The sequence below is a fragment of the Lodderomyces elongisporus genome, chromosome 5, assembly GCF_030384665.1.
Source record: "Lodderomyces elongisporus chromosome 5, complete sequence".
Lineage (NCBI taxonomy): Eukaryota > Fungi > Ascomycota > Pichiomycetes > Serinales > Debaryomycetaceae > Lodderomyces > Lodderomyces elongisporus.
The window spans coordinates 64,119-82,684 of record NC_083677.1 but is presented as its reverse complement, the minus strand read 5'-3'; the positions used below and the strand labels follow the sequence as shown (position 1 = coordinate 82,684).

The window sequence follows — 18,566 nt, the reverse complement described above, 5'->3', positions numbered from 1 at the left end:
TAATGTGAAAAAAAAACCTTCTTTTAACTGCGTTAAAACTGTTAATTTGTAAATAAATATATATACCAAATGGCCCTTACATCTCTTTTTATTATTTTTTGGTCTTGATTAACATTCTCTTTACTTTCAAGGTTCAATTGTTCTTCTTGAAAAGAACTAGATATCTTTGTAACCACCTTCCATACCAGCAGCAGCAGCATCACAACAACAACAACCGCAATCCTACTCTTTAACACCACCAACACAGACCAATCTATCCAAAAGTCCATTGACACATTTTTTTTTTTAATTTTTTAATACTTCAAAATAACTGAATTTAGTTTATAAATCAGAGAGAAGAAAAAGGACTAGCGATGAGTAGGAGTAGTGAAAAAAATGGCAAAGTAAAGAAGCCAATCGTTAGATTTCAGGTCATCCACTACTACTTAATCCCAATTATCGCTTTGATAGTATGGTGGGGTATGCTTATAGCCATGCTTGCATGTTGGGGTGCCCAAGGTAGACCTATCTACAAGTTTATGAATGGTGACTACCAAAACCCAGTCTACCTTTCCGATATCGGTGCTACAAATTTGCAACCATTGTTCATCTCATGTGCCGGATTCCAAGGTATATTCTTTGTGGGTACTTTGGTTGTGGGAATGTATTTGAGGAAAAAACACAAGATTCAACCATATATCTCACACCATCAACCAAGATTGGCGATTGCAAGTATCATTATGGCAACCATTGGACAATTGGGTATCCTCTTTGTCTCCATCTTCAATACCAAAAACTTCCACTCGGTGCACATGTCCATGGTTGGTATCTTTATTGCCTTTTGCTTTTTCGCATGCTGTTGCGATTTCGGAATCACCTATATCTTTGGTACCAGGGGCGACCAATTAGATCCCGTACACAGAACGACAGTGTTTGGCACATCGCGCCGTGGTAACTTGTACTATATCGGTTTCTGGGCCAAGATTATCTGGATCCTTGCTGCAATCTGTTTTGCAGCAGCGTTTGGTTACTATATGAATACGGGAAACGACTCGAGATCAGCAAGATTTGAGTGGACCATATGTTTCTGGTATGGTTTATTGTTGGTGCTTTGGTCAGTCGACTTGATCCCAAGTGCTGTACGGAAATATAGAGCAAGACACCCTGAAATTTATCAAACAAACGAATTGGATTATGAGCAACAGGTGGGCGCCAAGTGGGAAGAACAAATGGGCCATCAAGACATATTGGGAGGTGCAGCAGATGCAGCAGATGGCAATGATTCGTACACATATGTAAACTCGCCAGTGATGCAGAACCAGCCAATTATGCAAAATCAGCAGTTGGCAAACCAACACTTTGCTAGTCAGCAACAACATTTCCAACGAGAAGCACCAGTATCTTACCCAGCTCAAGCACACACTACAGCAAACACAGCAAACATTGCAAGCACAACTAATCCTGCACAGTTGACATCACAGCAACTCAATTACCCGCAACCAACTGAACCCGTTGCTCGGTATTAGAGAGAATAAGAAAAAAACCCCTTACACCTTATGATCTTTAGCTTTTGAGCAATTTCACCCTTTCTCCTTTTTCAGTTTGTCGGTTTGTGTATTAATTTGTTTTTATTATTAGAAATGTCAGTTTTCAGTCTTTAGTTTTTACCTTAATTTTGAATTAGAATGTATTTTAGTTATTTCTAGTTGTTGTTTGTACCTATCTTTTCCATCAAACTAGTTTTTGATTTAGGGGTTACTATTTTTATGGCCCAATAGCTGTTCAAGCGGCTATTCAAACCGGTGACAAAGAACTCACATTTTTATTTCCGAGATTTGTTCCTCCACTTTGCCGATATTTCAACAGATTTCTCTACATTTGAAGTTTTTGTAAAAGGATATTAAATAAAAAAATGGCGGAGAGAACCAAAATTCACAAACAATAAAACTATAGTTTTCAATTGTAATATATCGGCAATCTCCGTAAAATAATTTGCTCAATTGGAAAATAAATAGTTATATCCATTTGTCTATTTATCTAATTAAACACTTAAATTATACTACTTGTTGTTTTATTTTTTTCCTCTTCCCTTTTTAAGCTTTGACGTAAGTCCCTTTTGTTTGCGCTTTTATCTAATAGTAACTAAAAAATTGCGTAATTGAATACAGCTGTCATCTAAGTGAGTGCGCATTTACGCATTTGTGCCACACAAAAATTCCTCTTTCTCTTTTTATATTTTTATATTTTTTTATTTTAATATTTTTTTTCCCACTTTTCTTCATCTTGATTCAGCCATCTCACTGCTAAAGCGGAAAAGAAAAACAGTGCTATACTTTCTTTTCTTTTTCTTTTTCTCTTTTTTTTTCTTTTCTTAAATTCTGGCTAAAGTGGTATATAAAAGAAGACATATCCTTTGTGGTAAATACCAAGTGATTATTTTTATTTACCTTGAATGAATATACAAAACTTTTGAAACATCACACCGTGTGGCTTTTAATATCAAAGGAGTTAAAGTTTTAAAGAGCAAAAAAGAGAAATCAATTATACAGCAGAAACAATAACATTGATAATAAAAAATAAAAAAATAACACCAGGAACGCAATTCTCATGACTGCTAGCAAGGAAGTTTCAGATGAAGAATGTGTCTTATCGAGCAGTGCATCCGGCGTCTCTTCTCAAGTTGACGCTCCACTGAGTGAGCCTAATCCAGACCTCTCCGTTCAAAGGAATGAGAATTTGAATCATATAGATGCTGCCAATGCGCACTTGTTAGACGATCCATCAAAGTTTCCCGACGGCTGGAATCGCACGGCAATGACAACTTTGCTCGGATCATTTATAGGTCTCATCGGGACTTTGGGGTTCGTCAACACGGGAGGAGTCATATCTACATACTTGTCAGAGAATATACTCAAACATGAGCCACAAAGCACAATTGCATGGATCTTTTCACTATACAGTTTTTTCGCATTTGGAGGTTGCTTGATCTCAGGGGTCATTTTTGACAAGTTTGGATGCAGAGTGCCAGTCCTTATAGGAAGCATACTCATGTTTGTTGGTTTACTTTGCACCAGTTGGTGTCACACAGTTTGGCAATTTATACTCGCTTACGGAGTGCTTGCAGGTATAGGAGCAGCGCTCACGTTTGGCCCATTTGTAGCATGTTTGAGCCACTGGTTCTTAAAGAAGAGAGCATTGGCAGTAGGGCTGGCGTACACAGGAGGCGGTGTTGGCGGTGTGATTTTCCCTTTACTTTTCCGAAAACTATTCCCTATAGTCGGATTCGGGTGGACAATAAGAATCGGAGCGTTTGTATGCCTATTCTTTCTCTTAATAGGCTGGCTCTTGGTGAGAGATCGAAAGGAAGAATTTCACGAACCTTCTGATGACCACATGGTGAAACAAATTTACGACTCTATCGATTTCAAGATCTTGATACGAAATCCATTATTTGCTATCATCGTCACTGGTTTGCTCTTTAACGGATTGGCATTTCTTATATCAATGGTTGAGCTTCCCACATATGCGACGGTGCGTGGATATTCCGAGAGCGAGTCATATTTGCTAATCGTGGTATTCAACTCATTTAGTATACCAGGTAGAATTATTCCAAGTTTTGCCGCAGACCATGGACTTGGTCGGTTCAACACATTCTGCATTATTAATGTCATGTCGCTAATCATTTTTTGCGTCGTCTGGGTTCCCTTTGGTCACCATTTGAAAGCATTGTTTGTGTTTGCTGGTTTTTTTGGTTTCACGAGTGGTTCAGTTTTGAGTCTTTCAGCAAGTCTTGTTACTTCAATTGTGAGAACAGCTGACGTGGGGAAGGGTTTGGGCACGGCGTTTTTCATATTGTCTCTTGGAGACTTGTTTGGTTTACCAATTGCAGGTGCAATTACAAATAAGACACCAGAAAGCTTTGACCACTTGGTTTACTTTTTAACATGCTGCGCCTTTGTTGGAGCTTGTGTGAGTTTTGTTTCGCGATATATGTACGCTGGATTCAATTTGAAATTTGTGTAACTAATGGGAAGGGGAAGTGGAAGAAGAAAAAAAGGAAGGAAACGGAAAAAGTGTTACTCCGTTGTTGGTATCACTGCTTCATCCCCTTAAACGGAACAAAACAAAAAAAAAACAAAAGTACTTTTTTAAAAAAATATGAAACAGAAAAAGTAATCATATTAGCATTGAAGTCCTTTCATTTCCCTTATTTCCTTTTTAGTTCTATAGAAACTCGACCTTATCTTCCTTTAATGTCGTTACTGCATCTAATGTCACTGCCTCAAGACGTGCGAGAGGCCCTCGCATCATTACTTTCCATAACGATTTGCGTAAATACAATTCAATTATCTCTCCTTTTATGTCATCTGATAATTTCCTCTTTTTTGAAGGTGCTTCTTTACCTTCTGGCTCATCTGTTCCATTAGTGAATGGAATGTTATCACCGATCAAGTCGCTAACCCAACACTGTTTCATCTCGCGGCCATTGATGACCGTGGACAGATTATTGAACCCAACAAACAATGTTGCAGAATCTTTCTCCATCATTACACCCTCTTTTAAATTTCCAAATGCTTTCAAATACTTTGCAAAAGTTTTCTTTGTAAACACTGCGGTAACAATTTTTGTTTTCTTATTCAACTTTAATTTAACATCGCCTTGGTTCTCCAATGAGTTATCAATTTGGAATATGAGGTCTCGCTTGGGCTCATCTATATATGGTCTTGAATATCTTAGTGGTATTTCGTTCAGTTTATCTGCTGGAGAATCATTCACCAATCCCTTTCTTGCAATATCATTCAAATTTAAAACAATACCGGCAGCCAAGACCTTGTGTTGCAATATCCTTTGTTCCAATTCCATAAACCGGTAGTATTTTGCCTCCTTGATAAGCAACTGTCTATGCTCATTGCTTTTGATCACTAAAATGTTCCCACGTAAAATCTCCAACAAGTCCCGAAACAATTCCGGCGAGCGGTTCGATACAATGCACGGTCTCTGTGGTGGTGGTCTGAGCATATTCTTTTTTTCAACAAGAGCCAAATTGTCGAAATAAAGTCTTTCTGAATGGATGGAAAAGTAGTTGGGGTAGTTTCCTTGCCCTTGAAGCAATGCCTTGGGGATCTTGAATCGTTCAGTACCAACGGTGGCAAAATAATCGTGTTCTGTTAACACTTTTCTTAATCCTGTTAATCCGAAATAACAGGCATCGCTCCAGAGGTGCATGAATTCAAAATCCTCTTCGACATTGATGGAATAACCTTGTAAATGTGTGTATATCTTTTCAAATACCCTGGGGCTCCTGTCAAAGAACAAGACTTTCTCTTCATTCTCTGGCTCGCTAAAAAATTTAGTGAAATAGGACGGTGAATCTGATGAAAGTGATAACCCGCTCAATCGGAATAACCTATACCCAACTTGGATGGAATAGACTTTTTCATGAGGAAGAACCACGGGAACCGAAGGATCAAACTCTTCAAATGTCTGTATTGGCAACGTAGTAAAGCTCATAATTGATTTTTGATGAAAATGTTTTCCAATCTCAACTAAGTCTTTTGTTTGAAATTCAAATTGCGTGTAGACCCTTTTTTTTTGCTTTTGAATATAATGTACTATCACTATCACTATTATTATTATTACTACTGCTATTACTATGATAAATATTATTATATTTGTTTAAAGATTTTTTTTTTTTCACTATTATTCTACTTATGATTACATTCCCATATTGCGCTTTCTTTTTCTCTCCACAAACTTTTTTCTTTTTTTTTTTTTTTTTTGTTATTTTGCCTATTCGTGTCAACATTATGTTTTAGTTATAGTTCCCATCTTTATTTTTTTCACCTTCAATGCCAAAAAAGGGCCGGACATTCAATGGATGCTGGACATGCCGTAGTCGTAAAGTCAAATGTGACTTGACCCAGCCATATTGTACGCGTTGCGCAAAACTGGGCCGAAAATGTCAAGGGTATGAGATAAGATTAGGCTGGAGTAATCCTATATCGATATCGGAAAAAGATGGCGAGATGATTACTTTGAAAATGGGCGATGATTTAGATTCATTTCAAAGGAGAAGTATTGAGTTGATGAAGTTTCCACAAAGCATGAATTATGAAACATACCAGCAATTAAATGACATTTTGGAAGAGATTGAAAACTCCGTGGTTCTATTTGGTAAAGGATGTGTAGGACCTTTTCGATGCTTCCATTTTCAAAAAAGAAGCAAGCTAGACCGTGGTGTAAATATTAGCGATATAGACTCACACCTGCTGCTGAATCTCGAGCCACCGCCAAAACGAATGCGAATAACTACAAATAACAATGAAAATGAAAATGAAGATGAAAATGAAATTGGTCAAAAGCAAGGCAAAGTCATCACTAAAGTTTCATCGGCCTCCACGTCATCTCGAAAGAATTCACACGGAACTTTATTTAGCAAAACCAATCGAGCCAATGTTCATTACGATCTCATAAACTATGCCAAGCTAACTATTTTGGCGATCAAGGGGCCAGATTACAAGTTCAACGAGCAGAATATGATGCACATTTTATACCCTAAATTTTTCCCCAATGTCGATTCCGATGACGATTGGCTAGCCAATGCCAAGATGGTGAATAATAAATTGTATAAAAAACAAGGTGAAAACTTGGTGATACATGCATTGTTCCGCACACTATTAAACAACTTTCGACTGGATTTTATTTCCATATCGCGAGTAGGGTTTGAAAATAACTACATTGACATCATCTTGCTACCATTTATTAAGCTGATTGTGGGCGAGTTTGTATGTTGGGAGTTTGCCTATTGGGAGGAAATTGTGGAGGCAGACACAGTTGTAGCAAACAAAGAGAAGGATTACAATGACGACGAGGACGCGGACGCGGAGGAGGATGATGATGAAGAGGACGACTTTGAGGAGACTGGCGGGAATAGCTACATCAATAATAAAGGTGATGACGATGATAATGACCATGATAAAATTGATCATCGCCATCTACTAGCGAGCATAAAGCTATGTATCATTTGCCTTACTCTTGGGCTAAGTGCTTTCAATTTGTCGAGGAAAACTTGTCTTGGTAAAAAAAATGTTTGCAACTTTAACGATGAAAATGAAACTAATGTCAAATCTAACGAGGACTATGAAGATGATGAAAGTGATAACAATGAAAGTGATAACAATGAAAGCGATGACAATGTATACGAAGTTGATGAGTTCTTACGCATAAGTATGGAATTGCGGAAAATAAGCATCAAGCTACTTAACCGCCACCTTGACGATGCTGATGAAATATCCGAGTTTCAAAAAGAACAACAGGCGCTGTCTGTGCCGCTGGTGCAGTATGCCATGGCCGATTACGACACTATGCTATTACTAGCACTTATCCTTCAAATTGAGCTCGATAATTTCTTTAGCGTATTTGAAAATTTGGACTTGATATATGCTATAGGAGATCTTGTTATCAAAACAAAATTTGAATCTAAAAAGAGGATGGAGACGATAAATCGTCTTTTGATAAACATTTTCAAACTCAAGTATTTTATGTACGAGAGCACGCAAGCCGTAAACACGGTTAATTATCAGATCAATGACAAAGATATTGAGCACAATTATGGAGATTTAAAAGACGATTACAACCTCATTAGTCTGGTGGATAGTGACGATGATGATGATGATGATGATTTTGACAAAGTATACCAAAACAACAGCGACGACGATATGGGTATCAACGTTGATGCTGATGCTGATGCTAATGATGAGCAAACTGTGCAGATGCAACCCACCATCAAAAATATGATAACAACCGATGGTTCGGGTGTTTCGAAATACGTCCCAACTGCTTACACTATTAGTTTTGAACAAAACAAAAAGTTTAAAGACGCATACGAGGTGACAACTGCGTCTGAGCTTGGACCATCGCACAAGATGAAGTTCACTCCATACATTGCAACAAAATTTACTTCAATGTTTGATGCTGATTTAATTTATCTCATGTTTGGTATCCCTCGTGATCTTCTTCTTATTTTCCATGAACTGATTCATCTTGCCAATCACAAGAATATTTTTAATCTACGGAATGTGTTTCCACGAAACTTCCCCAGAATTTCAGCAGAGGTCGAGGATAGGATCATCAACTGGAATCATACGCGGCTGAACTGGTCACTCGATCCAAGCAATTCTTTCCACGAGTTCTTGATCAACAATGTCAATTCTTTCCATTATGCAGTTATAATATGTCATCACAAATTAATGAAGAAGAATTTTTGCGCTGAACAGTATCAAGATTTGGTGGATAAATGTCTCATGTATTTGGAGTGTGCCATAAGAGTTTCACAAAAACTCCAGCTACAGTATAGGCCAATGTTTTGGAACTTATTAATGTGCGGATCTATTGCTGTAGGTACTATGAGGCAGGAACGGATTAGACAAATATGGGACTTTGAATGTTATCGAAACCAACCGAATTATTGGAGATCGAAGCAGATCTTGTTTGAGATTTGGGATCGGAGAAACAATGGGGAAGATGAAGAACACTTGGGATTTATGAATATGATTAGGGAATGGGATATATGTCTAAGTTTAGGGTAAAAGAAGGATATAAGTAGATGTAAAATTGTATAAGATATATTGAAAAAATAGGGCAGAAGTAATATTTCATAGATTGATAAATTTAATGTGTTTGATGAACTTACATATATTTTATATACGGCTAAAGAGTGAGCTTGCTTCCACCCTCCTTCCCCTCCCTTCCCCCAGACTGTTGTGGTCTGGGGTAATGCGGGACTTAATGTTGTTTTTTTTTCTTTCTCCCCCGGATCTCAGACACTCGCGTGGTAGCGTCGGCATATATATATATAATTCATACTTTGTTTTTTTTTTATATGCTAACTCTACGTCTCTCTCTTTCTCTCTCTCTCTCTTTTTTTTGCTCTCGGATTTTTTTTTCCGCCTCCAAATTTTTCCTTTTCTTTTTTTTCCTTCCCTTTCCCTTTCCCTTTCCCTTCTTACTCCAGGAAATCCCCAAATTTCCGTTTGTGTAAACATTCTCATAATTGTTTTTTTTTTTTGTCTTTTTATTTTATTTTTCTATTGAGTTTTTATTTACTCAAACTTACGAGTGAGTGAGTGAGTGAGTGAGAAAGTTGGAGGACCATTAATATACTGAATATTTATCAAGAATAGATTCTTTTAATCAAAAAAAAAAGCCAGCTTTATTTCATCATCTTTCATTATTGTCTCTTTTTTAATCATCATTATTATTTTCACAACCATTTCTCTCTAAACTTTGGTCCCCCCCTCCCAGTTGATCAATCAGTAGTAGATGAGTTCACATACGCAGTCAGCCTCTAGGCTGATACTTTCCATCAACAACATTCTTTCCGATACTGGTCAGTCATCTATCACCGGGGTGCCTTCAAATACCCCACGCAACCCCGTGTCCAACGAACCAAAAAACGAACCAAAAAACGAACAACAACAACAACATCAACATCAACACTTGCTGAATGGTACAAGAGAAAGGGCTCAAGGTCAAAGTGGAGCTATGCCATCCACTTTACACTCCAACCCAGCTGTCGTGACCCCTTCTTCAGCCTCGGAAATATCTCACACAGACCCGAGAAATGCCGACCCACCACGAAAACGATCCAAAATCTCTCGAGCTTGCGACGCTTGCAGAAAGAAAAAAGTCAAATGTAATGCAGAATTTTCAACAACTCTTAACAAAGTGACAAAGATTTGCAATAATTGTGAGAAGAATGTGGAAAACTGTACTTTTTCGCGGACACCACTAAAAAGGGGTCCTTCAAAGGGGTATACTAAGGATTTGGAAGATAGAATTGATGCAATCAATGGGAAAAGTGAAAGTCGGCTTTCTAGCGATGGTGGATCATATAACCACCACATACAACAAAACACTTCCAGTGGTATTTCACCCAGTAGACCAGATGGGCTGGCACTGGACGATGGTAAAAATTCACATTCTAGTTCTAACCTGACTAATCTGCAAAACCGACCACATTCACAATCGCTCTCGTCGCTCGGTGGTACAATCAAGCTTCCACCATTGATGGGTTATCTACCAAAATCTGTTCCAGGTATTCAAAGTTCTGGTACTATAAACTATGAGCCCGATCAACTAAGCCCAAAAAATGCACAACGTCCGCTTCCTTCTTCAAATTATGTTCAAACACAAACTCAAGCAACACCACAAGCTCCATCATCACAAGCACCACCACCACCACAGCAACAACAGCAACAACAAGGGCAAGGGCAAGGAAACTCAAATGCAACTAGTCCGCCAATACAGGGTCCCTTTTGGAAGGTTCCATACGAAATGCCTCCTGCCTCTACCTCCCACCGCTCATCAATAGTGAACTTGAGCAGCTCGGGACAGTCTCACAGTCGAAGGAAATCATCTATAGACTCGATTACCTCAAACTCAACGACAAACAGCAGAATACCTTTGGTGAGAACACCGTCAAGTGCCATGCTCAGCGATAGCGACTCAGAAGACTTTTACTCTATTCGATCAGGTACCTCTATTGCAAGCCGCCCGATGTTTACTAGAGAAAATAGCCAGTCTCTATCACCAAGGAATTCAATCGTTTCGCTTTCGAGCTTGAATGGTCGAATGAATAGGTCTTTACATGTTGGTGTTCCACCACAATCTCCCGTTGGGTCATCGGTAGTTGGGTCGCCGTATAATTTCACTCCACAACCAACACAGCAACAACAAATTGAATTTTCGAAATCCAATCCTCACCAGTTTCTATCTACTCCACAAATTGCGCAGATAAATCCTCACCAGCCACATAAACTGCCAATGGATTTGCTTAAATTGGACTTGGAAGTATATGAGCGCACTTTTGCACCAACTTTCCCCATTTTGCAGGTTTCTGCAGAGACACTAATAAGCATGATCAAGTCAACGGGGGACGAAATGCCAATTGAAAACATTGTAGAAAGTTTCCATCTTGCTTTGAATGATTTGATCAACTTCAAAACCACAGAAGAATATGCTTCAATATCTTTGTTCTTTAGGTTGCAGCTGATTGCCTCGCAATCTAAAGTAAACAAGTATACTAGGTTCATTTTTGCTGCAAGCTTGGTGGTGCTCAATTACACTTTGCTTCTTAAAGGCGTGCGCTATTCTCCTGGTATTGCAATGGCAGCGGCATTTTTTGGTGACTTGACTCCAGTGGAAGTGTATTTACAAAAAAAGAGTTTAAAAGAACCATTGGACCCACTTTTAATTGCCTTTGTGAGGTTGTATTTGACACTTGTGATTATCGATAGTGTCTCCAGTCTTGTTGAAGGTACCACAAAACTTGTCACTTTGGACTCTACAGCAACTACATTGATCTTGGGTAATGACAAAGAGAATAATCTACTTACAATGGAGTGCCCAATCTTGAAGGATGAGTTATGTTTAACTAACATTTTGAATGATCGAAAACACTTGTGCAATCGAACTAATGGTTACGAAATTAAGGACGAACTTCACACACTGAGTCCCGATGTTTTATGTACTCATTTTACCAATATTATTCGTCGCAAATATGCAGTTTACCAACTAATACTCAATGAAACTGCTTCAAACATAAATTTGTCAACCCTCACTGCAAGGTTAGATGTATTGGCCTCAACGGTTATGCATTTTGCAAATTACCTTAGTACAACGACAATATCCAACAAGAGTGTAGTACATCCTTACTTGTGTGCATCTGTTGTGCAGCTGTTTTATGTTGTGGCGTTCACCAAACGTATCATTTCTCATATGCAGCCCACTGATGAGGTTTCTAAAATCAACCACAATTTATCAATCTCGTTCAATTTGCTTAATTTGAATTTAAACAATTTGCAATTGAGTGAGTCCAAGGTGAGACAAATACGAGACCAGCTCACGAGAGATAAACTTGATTTCTCGTACACTGGTCAGCCAGCTAAGGATTTAGGTTGGCTTGAAGAAGTCAAGGTTGCTGTACAAAAGGACTTGATGAATGGGTATAAGTAGATATATATATATATTATATAGTTCTACGAGGTTTTGCAATAAAAAGAGTCGAAAAATAATAGTCATATCCGCCAATAAGTGCCTCTTCTTGTTTTTTCTTTCTTTCTTTTCTTGATTTTATTAATAAATCTTTGCATCAATACTCACAACGAGTTAACTTCAAAATAGCGGTGACGGTGGGGAGGAAAAATGAGAGTAATTTTTTAACTAGTATTTATTAACTTTTGATGATCAAGTAAACCAATAAATAGATTCTATTTCTGAAAACACCGTAGTCCCCTTATATATTCATATATATATAAGTATGTATATATATATATATTTTTTTTTAGAGAAAAAAAAAGGAAACACAACACCTAGTCAATCTTGATTTGACCGTAGATTTTTCTCACAAAGAATAAACTGCTAATGAAACCAACACTTGAGCAGCAGAGGAACACAAGGAGTGAGATGACGATGGAGTACCCGGTGTACAAAACCATGGAAGTGAACCCTCCCAACTTCTCACCACCCATCAAGAACAACGAATGGATAAAGACATAGATGGCGCATCCTCCACCAATGAATATAGATTTCCATTGCCATTTGTAATTCTCTGAGCATAATGTATAGTAAACCATCAACACTGTGATTAAACAAGTTGTCAAAATCATGAGCAAGAAGCAGAAGAACAAGAATCCAAACATGTAAAAGATCTTGTTGAACCACAACGAAGAGTAAATGAAATACATCTCCACTGCAATCGAGCCGAATGGGAAAATACCACTAATGAACATGACTGGGATCAGTCTCAAGTACCATGGTTGTTGAGGCACTTGTCTTGGAATTTGGTTTGTTCTCACTGGAACATCGAGCAAAGGTCTCTTGGAAGCCAAAATTGCACCAGCAATGGACAAGGGGAGTGAAATGGCAAACCAGATAAAGATCACAGCAACCATGGTTCCCATTGGCACGGCGCCGGATGAGTCGACTGAAATCAAAAAGAAATTAAGGAATACAAAGATTCCAAACAAAATACCCGGGACGAGTACTGGTGTGAGCACCAAGTTCAATTTCCAGTTGTCGCCACCAAGGAATCTGTACAAGTATCCTGACACAAAGGAAGAAAGAATACTACTTCCAATGTAAACAATCAACATGAATGTGGATAAAGCACCTCTGTTTGATGGCGATAATAATCCAAATAAGGCAAAAATGATGGTGACAAACGCCATGAAAAAGATTTGAACACCACTACCAACCAAAACAGACAAAAGCATTCTTTGTGGTGGTGGTCTAAACACATCACCATGAACCAATTTCCAGCCACTTTCATCGCTGATGTCATCATCCAAGTTCACCTCATTGTATTTAACAATATCGTTCTTCAAGGTTCTGATCAAGATGTGGGTAATAACAATGCCTAGGATTAACACAATAAGAGAGAAGTTGATTAAAGAAAACCATTGAATCTTGGGATCGTATACGTGGAGGTACTTGTCCCATCTTGTAGCCCAAGCAACTGGACTCTCTTTGAAGTTGACGGTGTAAGTAAACAAAACCTCGGTGTCTTTGTCCTTTTCCAAGTGCACCTGTTGTAAATCTTCAAAGCTGCATAGTTTATCGGCATCAGTTTCGTCCTCCAACTCAGATCTATCCAATGACATTGCAGCAGCGGTCACACCAACGACACGGTAGATATCATCTGATCTCTTGTGGTATTCCACTTCGATATCAAAATGGTTATACAAAACAGCACGTTGATCCTTGTCTACTTCACCGATATGGAAACCTGCACCGTAAAACTCACTATTGGTACGACGGTCTTGTAATATGCTTGCAACTGGAAGTCCATCAACGAGCCAATTGTGGTTGTATCCAGCTCTAATGTTTCTGTTAACAAACACTGAATCAGCCTTTGGGTATTTGCTCGTACACAATCTTTGACACTTTAAAGGCTCAAGCATTTTAATCTCAAATGGGGAATTGAAAATACGGTCTCCAAAGATGATCGAACCGAGCGACTCCAGCTGTTTCTTTGGACCACCTTCGGGCTGACAGAAATGGAATTTGGGATAGTAGTAGTCGTAAGAGTAAACATATGTGGCGGAGTTGATTTTATTTTGGTTGGAAACATGGTGCAATGATGGAGTCAAGTGATTGACCAATAGCGGAACCGGGTCACCCTTTTTATAATCGGTTGGCGCTACACCAGGTAAATAAAACGCATTTGTTAAGCTTGCAAAAAAGCCAACAAGTGCAACAAAAAGCAACTGTAGCATGGTCAAATTACCAATGTTGTATGTGTTTTATAGATAAAATATGGTGTTCACTTATCTAGTATTTATGTATTTTTTTTTTCTAAAAGAAAGGAAGTAAAAGCAAAAGAAAAGAACAGGATGTGAATTTCTCAACCTGATTAATGGATATATTAAAATGTTGAAAATTGAGCACCGAAAAAGGACAGACACGGTTTAAAATTGCATTTTTTTTTTCCTCTCTCTCGCTCTCTCTCTATCTCTATCTCTTTTGTTTTTTTTTTTTTCTGTTTATATTTTTTTGTTAGTTAAATTTTTTTTTTCAATAAAAAAAAAACTTTCTTTTTTTTTCGCCCTGAACGAATATTTATGGGTTCTGCAAAGTTTGTCCTAGATATAGTGTATTTGAGTGTGTAAGAAAATGTGTCGTTTTTATTTTTCTCACTCAAGGCGTGAGCAACACAAAATAGAAAGATGAGGAAAAGTAGATTATACGCAAAGTAAATAGAATAGATTCACGAACAAAAGCTACCTTGAATTTTCGTGTTTCTTTCTCTCACTCTCTCATTTTTTTTATTTTTTGTGAATTCTTTAGTCAGTTTGTGCAAAGCGTGAGGCAGATCTTTGGTGCTTTCGCTTGATACATAATTCGCGTAGATTCTTCTTCTTGACTTTACTGGTTTGCTCTTTGATATCTTCGAGCTTGGCAGAGTGTAGACTAGCATCGAGCATATAATCTGGTCTAGATTTCGAATAATCGCATTGCAAATGTAGTCTTTCACATTGGCTACAAGCAGGTTTTTCCTCGGGACACCTTTTGTGACGAATTCTGCATGTCCAGCAACCGCTTTTGGATCTGCTGTTTGATGGCTTTGGTTTTGGCTTCGGCTTTGGAATGTTTGCACAACTTTTTCTTTTCTTTATTATAACTGTTTTCCTCTTTTTTAATCTGTGTATGGTTTCACCTGACTCGTCTGAAGAAATACTAGTTTCATCAAATTGTTGTTTTTGTGATTGTGATTGTGATTGTAGTTTTGGCGAATTTCTTGAATTAACAAATAGTGTTTGCAACTTTGAAATGTTTTGTTGCGAAAATTTCAAAGTCACGAGAAAATGCCTCGAATGATCCGATGCATTATTAGTTGATTGATTAAATGAATGATCTAGCAAAATTTCCTTTTTCATTTCAACCAACAGAGCATTCGAAACTTCAACTGGCTCTTGCTTTAATTCCAACACTTTTGAGAACATCCACGGAGTATTATTATTATTAGTGTTGTTTTTATTGTTGGTAGGTGTAGGAGTACTGCATATCCCTTTAAACTCTGCATTCAATGGTAGCGATTTGTTTTCTCGGTCCTGCTCCTCGCCGTTTTCCTCTACATCTTCAATGTTTGAATTTGCAACCAAATTTATGTCATCATAATTTAGCAACAGCTCCACTTTCATAATAGAAGGCGTTGAATGCTTTGTATCTGTAATATCTTTCAAGGTATGGTTGGACAAATAGTCTTTTACACCGTTCATTGCATTTTCATTGATGTTCATTTTGTTCATTATACTTGCATTAGATCGAACGCTTTTTGTATTTATTGCTGATCTCGGTTCAAAACTAGTAGTGGTATAAGGGCTCATCTCATAGAGGTTGCGGAAAACCTCTTTGGCTCTAAGCAAATCATCCTGGTCACGACAGTCTGCCCACTCACCACCTACAGCTTTGGATCTCAAAAACTCAACTGAAATAGGCGAGCTTTCGATTAACTCTACATTCTGACGATACCTGTTACAGTTGACGAGTGTGCTACTTGCAAAACTATAGAGCGGCATTTCCATGTCATTACAAATTTCTTTCCCAATTTGAGGCTCTTTTCTTGGTGACTCATCTTCTCTTTCATCAACTTCAAACAGTATACTTCTTGGAATCATAGACTCATTGATGATTCTAAAGCTCTTTGGTGCATTGCGTGTCGTTGTTGTTGTTGTTGCAGGTAAAGAAATAGGGTTGTTCACTTTTGTAGGCGTGTCATTAAAATTGGTGATAAATGAAATTGAGACTGAATCAGGTGTTTCTGAATATCCTTCTGAATATTGTTGCTGCAGTTGTTGGTTGTTGAGTTGTTGGTGACGGAAACGATGATGGTTATTCAGATTCCATATAGGCGTAGAGTGACGAATAAAGCTTTCCGTATGTTCGTGAAGCCGTCTCATCTTCTATTAAAAAATACAAGGAGTAAGTAAAGACAATTTAAAAGAATGAAAGTATACAATCAAGTCTTTGAAAGAAAAAGAAAAGTGGCTTGATTCTTATCTTATTTGTTGGTTGGCGGTTAGGCTTGTCAAAGAAACAAAAAGAAAAAAAATTTCGATGGTGCAGATACAATTTGGTTGCAAGAATTCCTTTAGATCCACAGCTTATAAATTACACTATCAATTTGAGAAAAATTAGGCGCCATCTTCAAAGCTTACAAAGAAAAAGCAATTTCGATAATAGAAAATAATTCATAAAAGAAAGAAAGAAAGAAAGGAACGGGGCAAAAAAAAAGACGACAAAAATAGAAAATATATAGATCCATTTTTTAGGCAGAACCATCGGGACCGCTGGTATGTGCTTGCACAAAAATTAGCATCCAGTTCAAATTTGTTAGTAAAAGCTTACAGCTTTGAGTCCATTCCGAGTTGGAAGTTACTCGTATACTCTTACCACCAATTGAATCGTTCTTGATCTTATATGGCAACTCAATATCTGTATCCAACTCGCGTAGCTTTATACTTATTATACTCAAGATCTCCAACAAAGCAATTAATGACACATCCATCTTATTGAAATTGAACAATCTACCGAGCGTAAACTCATCTGAAGAGTAAAGATTCAAAATCTTTTTGCTTCTCGATCCGTCCTCGTGTTTGGTGAACTTGACAATGTGTGATTGTGAGCCCATGGGAACTAATTTGTATGCCTCGAGCTTTAAATGCAATCGTCTCAATATAAACGCAACAAGAAGCGAAATTTGACCCAATGCAGCATTCACCTCGGGCCAAACAATCTTGTATCCTATTCGAAGTCCATTGATCATACCGTATTTCTCATCTAAGTTGATATCAAACATTAGTTTGTAGATGTTGAAATTTCGTAGCTCATCAATATGATTTAAATGTAGCTGGTACGATGCTTTTAATTGATCAAGTTTGGTCTGTTTATCCAGAATGTTCAATTGTAGCTCGTTTCGTAGCCGCATAATTTTGTCTAGTTGAGATGTTTTGATATCTTCTAGTTCATTTTCGCTTTTGGAGATTTGTTGCTCTAATTGAGTTCTGGTACTTTCCAATTTCTTTAGCTCTTGCAAACCGTCTTGTTCCTTTTGCGTTAATAATTTATACTCTTCAAGGGTTTGTTTCAAGTTGTTATCAAGCAGCTCGTCATCGCCAAAGCTAGTACGGACGTGGCCTTGCTCATCGTGTAAATTAAGTTTAGAATCTTGCAACTTTAACTTTTTGAGAAATGACAAATATTGCTCTTTCTCCTTTTGACTTTGGTCAAATTTCAATTTATAATTTTCAATGAGCAAGTTTGCACAATTTTCGCTTAGTGGGTGATCAATATCCTGAGTGTTTGACAAAATTCGAAATATCTTGTTTAATGTTTTTATTCTGCTAGAAATTTTGATTTCATAGTTTTCCTCGTCTTCTAAGTCGAGGTTATTAATATTGGATGTAGCTCTATTGCCCTCTTGCACGCCATTTGCTTCTTCCAAATCATCATTTTCGCTAACCACTAGGTACGAGTTGGTATCTGAGTTTGTATTGGAATTTGAGCGCGTACTCCGAAAGGCACCATGAGTTCCATCATCATCGTCGTCGTTGTCATCATCATCATCATCTTCTTCTTCTTCTTCTTGATCTTCATCATTATCATCCTCATCGTCTTCTTCGTCCTCACTTTCAAAATAACTCTTGATATACATTGGTTTAGCATTTCTCGGTAACTGGTTATACAAATCTAATTTCTCTTTTGTCAAGTAATCTGATGGATTAAGGTCATTTAGTCGTTCATTATCTGCTTTTTGAAATTCCTTGTTTTGGGTTGTATTGATTAATAGCTTCAATTGAGACTCATTTAGTCGACGTAGGGTATCACTTAATGTTACTGGTGTATCACATTCACCACATATATGTTGATTGTTGACCATCTTTATTTGGTAAAGAGCATTAACTATTGCAAAAAATGTTTTGACAACGTTGTTCTGGTTAACCCACCAGTAGAAGAGTGTGGAGGAGAGTGTGGAGGAGGAGGCGGCGTGAATCGTGCGTGAATAGTTAAGACAATAAGTTCAATTA

General features: G+C 37.7%; 8 protein-coding genes across 8 annotated transcripts; 4 read left to right on the top strand and 4 right to left on the bottom strand. All coding sequences in view use genetic code 12, as the record gives it.

Moving 5' to 3' along the window:
* Positions 1 to 353: 353 nt before the first annotated feature.
* On the top strand, positions 354 to 1,505 carry PVL30_003906 (uncharacterized protein; the record flags this gene model as incomplete). The annotated part of the gene is made up of 1 exon (XM_001524160.2): positions 354 to 1,505. The coding sequence occupies one exon, from the start codon at positions 354 to 356 to the stop codon at positions 1,503 to 1,505; it is 1,152 nt and encodes a 383-aa protein (XP_001524210.2).
* A 1,081-nt stretch (positions 1,506 to 2,586) lies between these two features.
* On the top strand, positions 2,587 to 4,002 carry PVL30_003905 (uncharacterized protein; the record flags this gene model as incomplete). The annotated part of the gene is made up of 1 exon (XM_001524159.2): positions 2,587 to 4,002. The coding sequence occupies one exon, from the start codon at positions 2,587 to 2,589 to the stop codon at positions 4,000 to 4,002; it is 1,416 nt and encodes a 471-aa protein (XP_001524209.2).
* A 201-nt stretch (positions 4,003 to 4,203) lies between these two features.
* PVL30_003904 (uncharacterized protein) lies at positions 4,204 to 5,490 on the bottom strand (the record flags this gene model as incomplete). The annotated part of the gene is made up of 1 exon (XM_001524158.2): positions 4,204 to 5,490. The coding sequence occupies one exon, from the start codon at positions 5,488 to 5,490 to the stop codon at positions 4,204 to 4,206; it is 1,287 nt and encodes a 428-aa protein (XP_001524208.2).
* Positions 5,491 to 5,828: 338 nt separating this feature from the next.
* ARG83 (Putative transcription factor) lies at positions 5,829 to 8,567 on the top strand (the record flags this gene model as incomplete). The annotated part of the gene is made up of 1 exon (XM_001524156.2): positions 5,829 to 8,567. The coding sequence occupies one exon, from the start codon at positions 5,829 to 5,831 to the stop codon at positions 8,565 to 8,567; it is 2,739 nt and encodes a 912-aa protein (XP_001524206.2).
* Positions 8,568 to 9,300: 733 nt separating this feature from the next.
* On the top strand, positions 9,301 to 11,994 carry PVL30_003902 (uncharacterized protein; the record flags this gene model as incomplete). Its single annotated transcript, XM_001524155.2, has 1 exon — positions 9,301 to 11,994. The coding sequence occupies one exon, from the start codon at positions 9,301 to 9,303 to the stop codon at positions 11,992 to 11,994; it is 2,694 nt and encodes an 897-aa protein (XP_001524205.2).
* Positions 11,995 to 12,350: 356 nt separating this feature from the next.
* TMN2 (Transmembrane 9 super member 2) lies at positions 12,351 to 14,255 on the bottom strand (the record flags this gene model as incomplete). The annotated part of the gene is made up of 1 exon (XM_001524154.2): positions 12,351 to 14,255. The coding sequence occupies one exon, from the start codon at positions 14,253 to 14,255 to the stop codon at positions 12,351 to 12,353; it is 1,905 nt and encodes a 634-aa protein (XP_001524204.2).
* A 567-nt stretch (positions 14,256 to 14,822) lies between these two features.
* Positions 14,823 to 16,439, bottom strand: PVL30_003900 (uncharacterized protein; the record flags this gene model as incomplete). The annotated part of the gene is made up of 1 exon (XM_001524153.2): positions 14,823 to 16,439. One exon carries the CDS (start codon positions 16,437 to 16,439, stop codon positions 14,823 to 14,825), a length of 1,617 nt encoding a protein of 538 aa, XP_001524203.2.
* A 368-nt stretch (positions 16,440 to 16,807) lies between these two features.
* atg6 (Vacuolar protein sorting-associated protein atg6) lies at positions 16,808 to 18,418 on the bottom strand (the record flags this gene model as incomplete). The annotated part of the gene is made up of 1 exon (XM_001524152.1): positions 16,808 to 18,418. The coding sequence occupies one exon, from the start codon at positions 18,416 to 18,418 to the stop codon at positions 16,808 to 16,810; it is 1,611 nt and encodes a 536-aa protein (XP_001524202.2).
* Between the last annotated feature and the right edge of the window lie 148 nt (positions 18,419 to 18,566).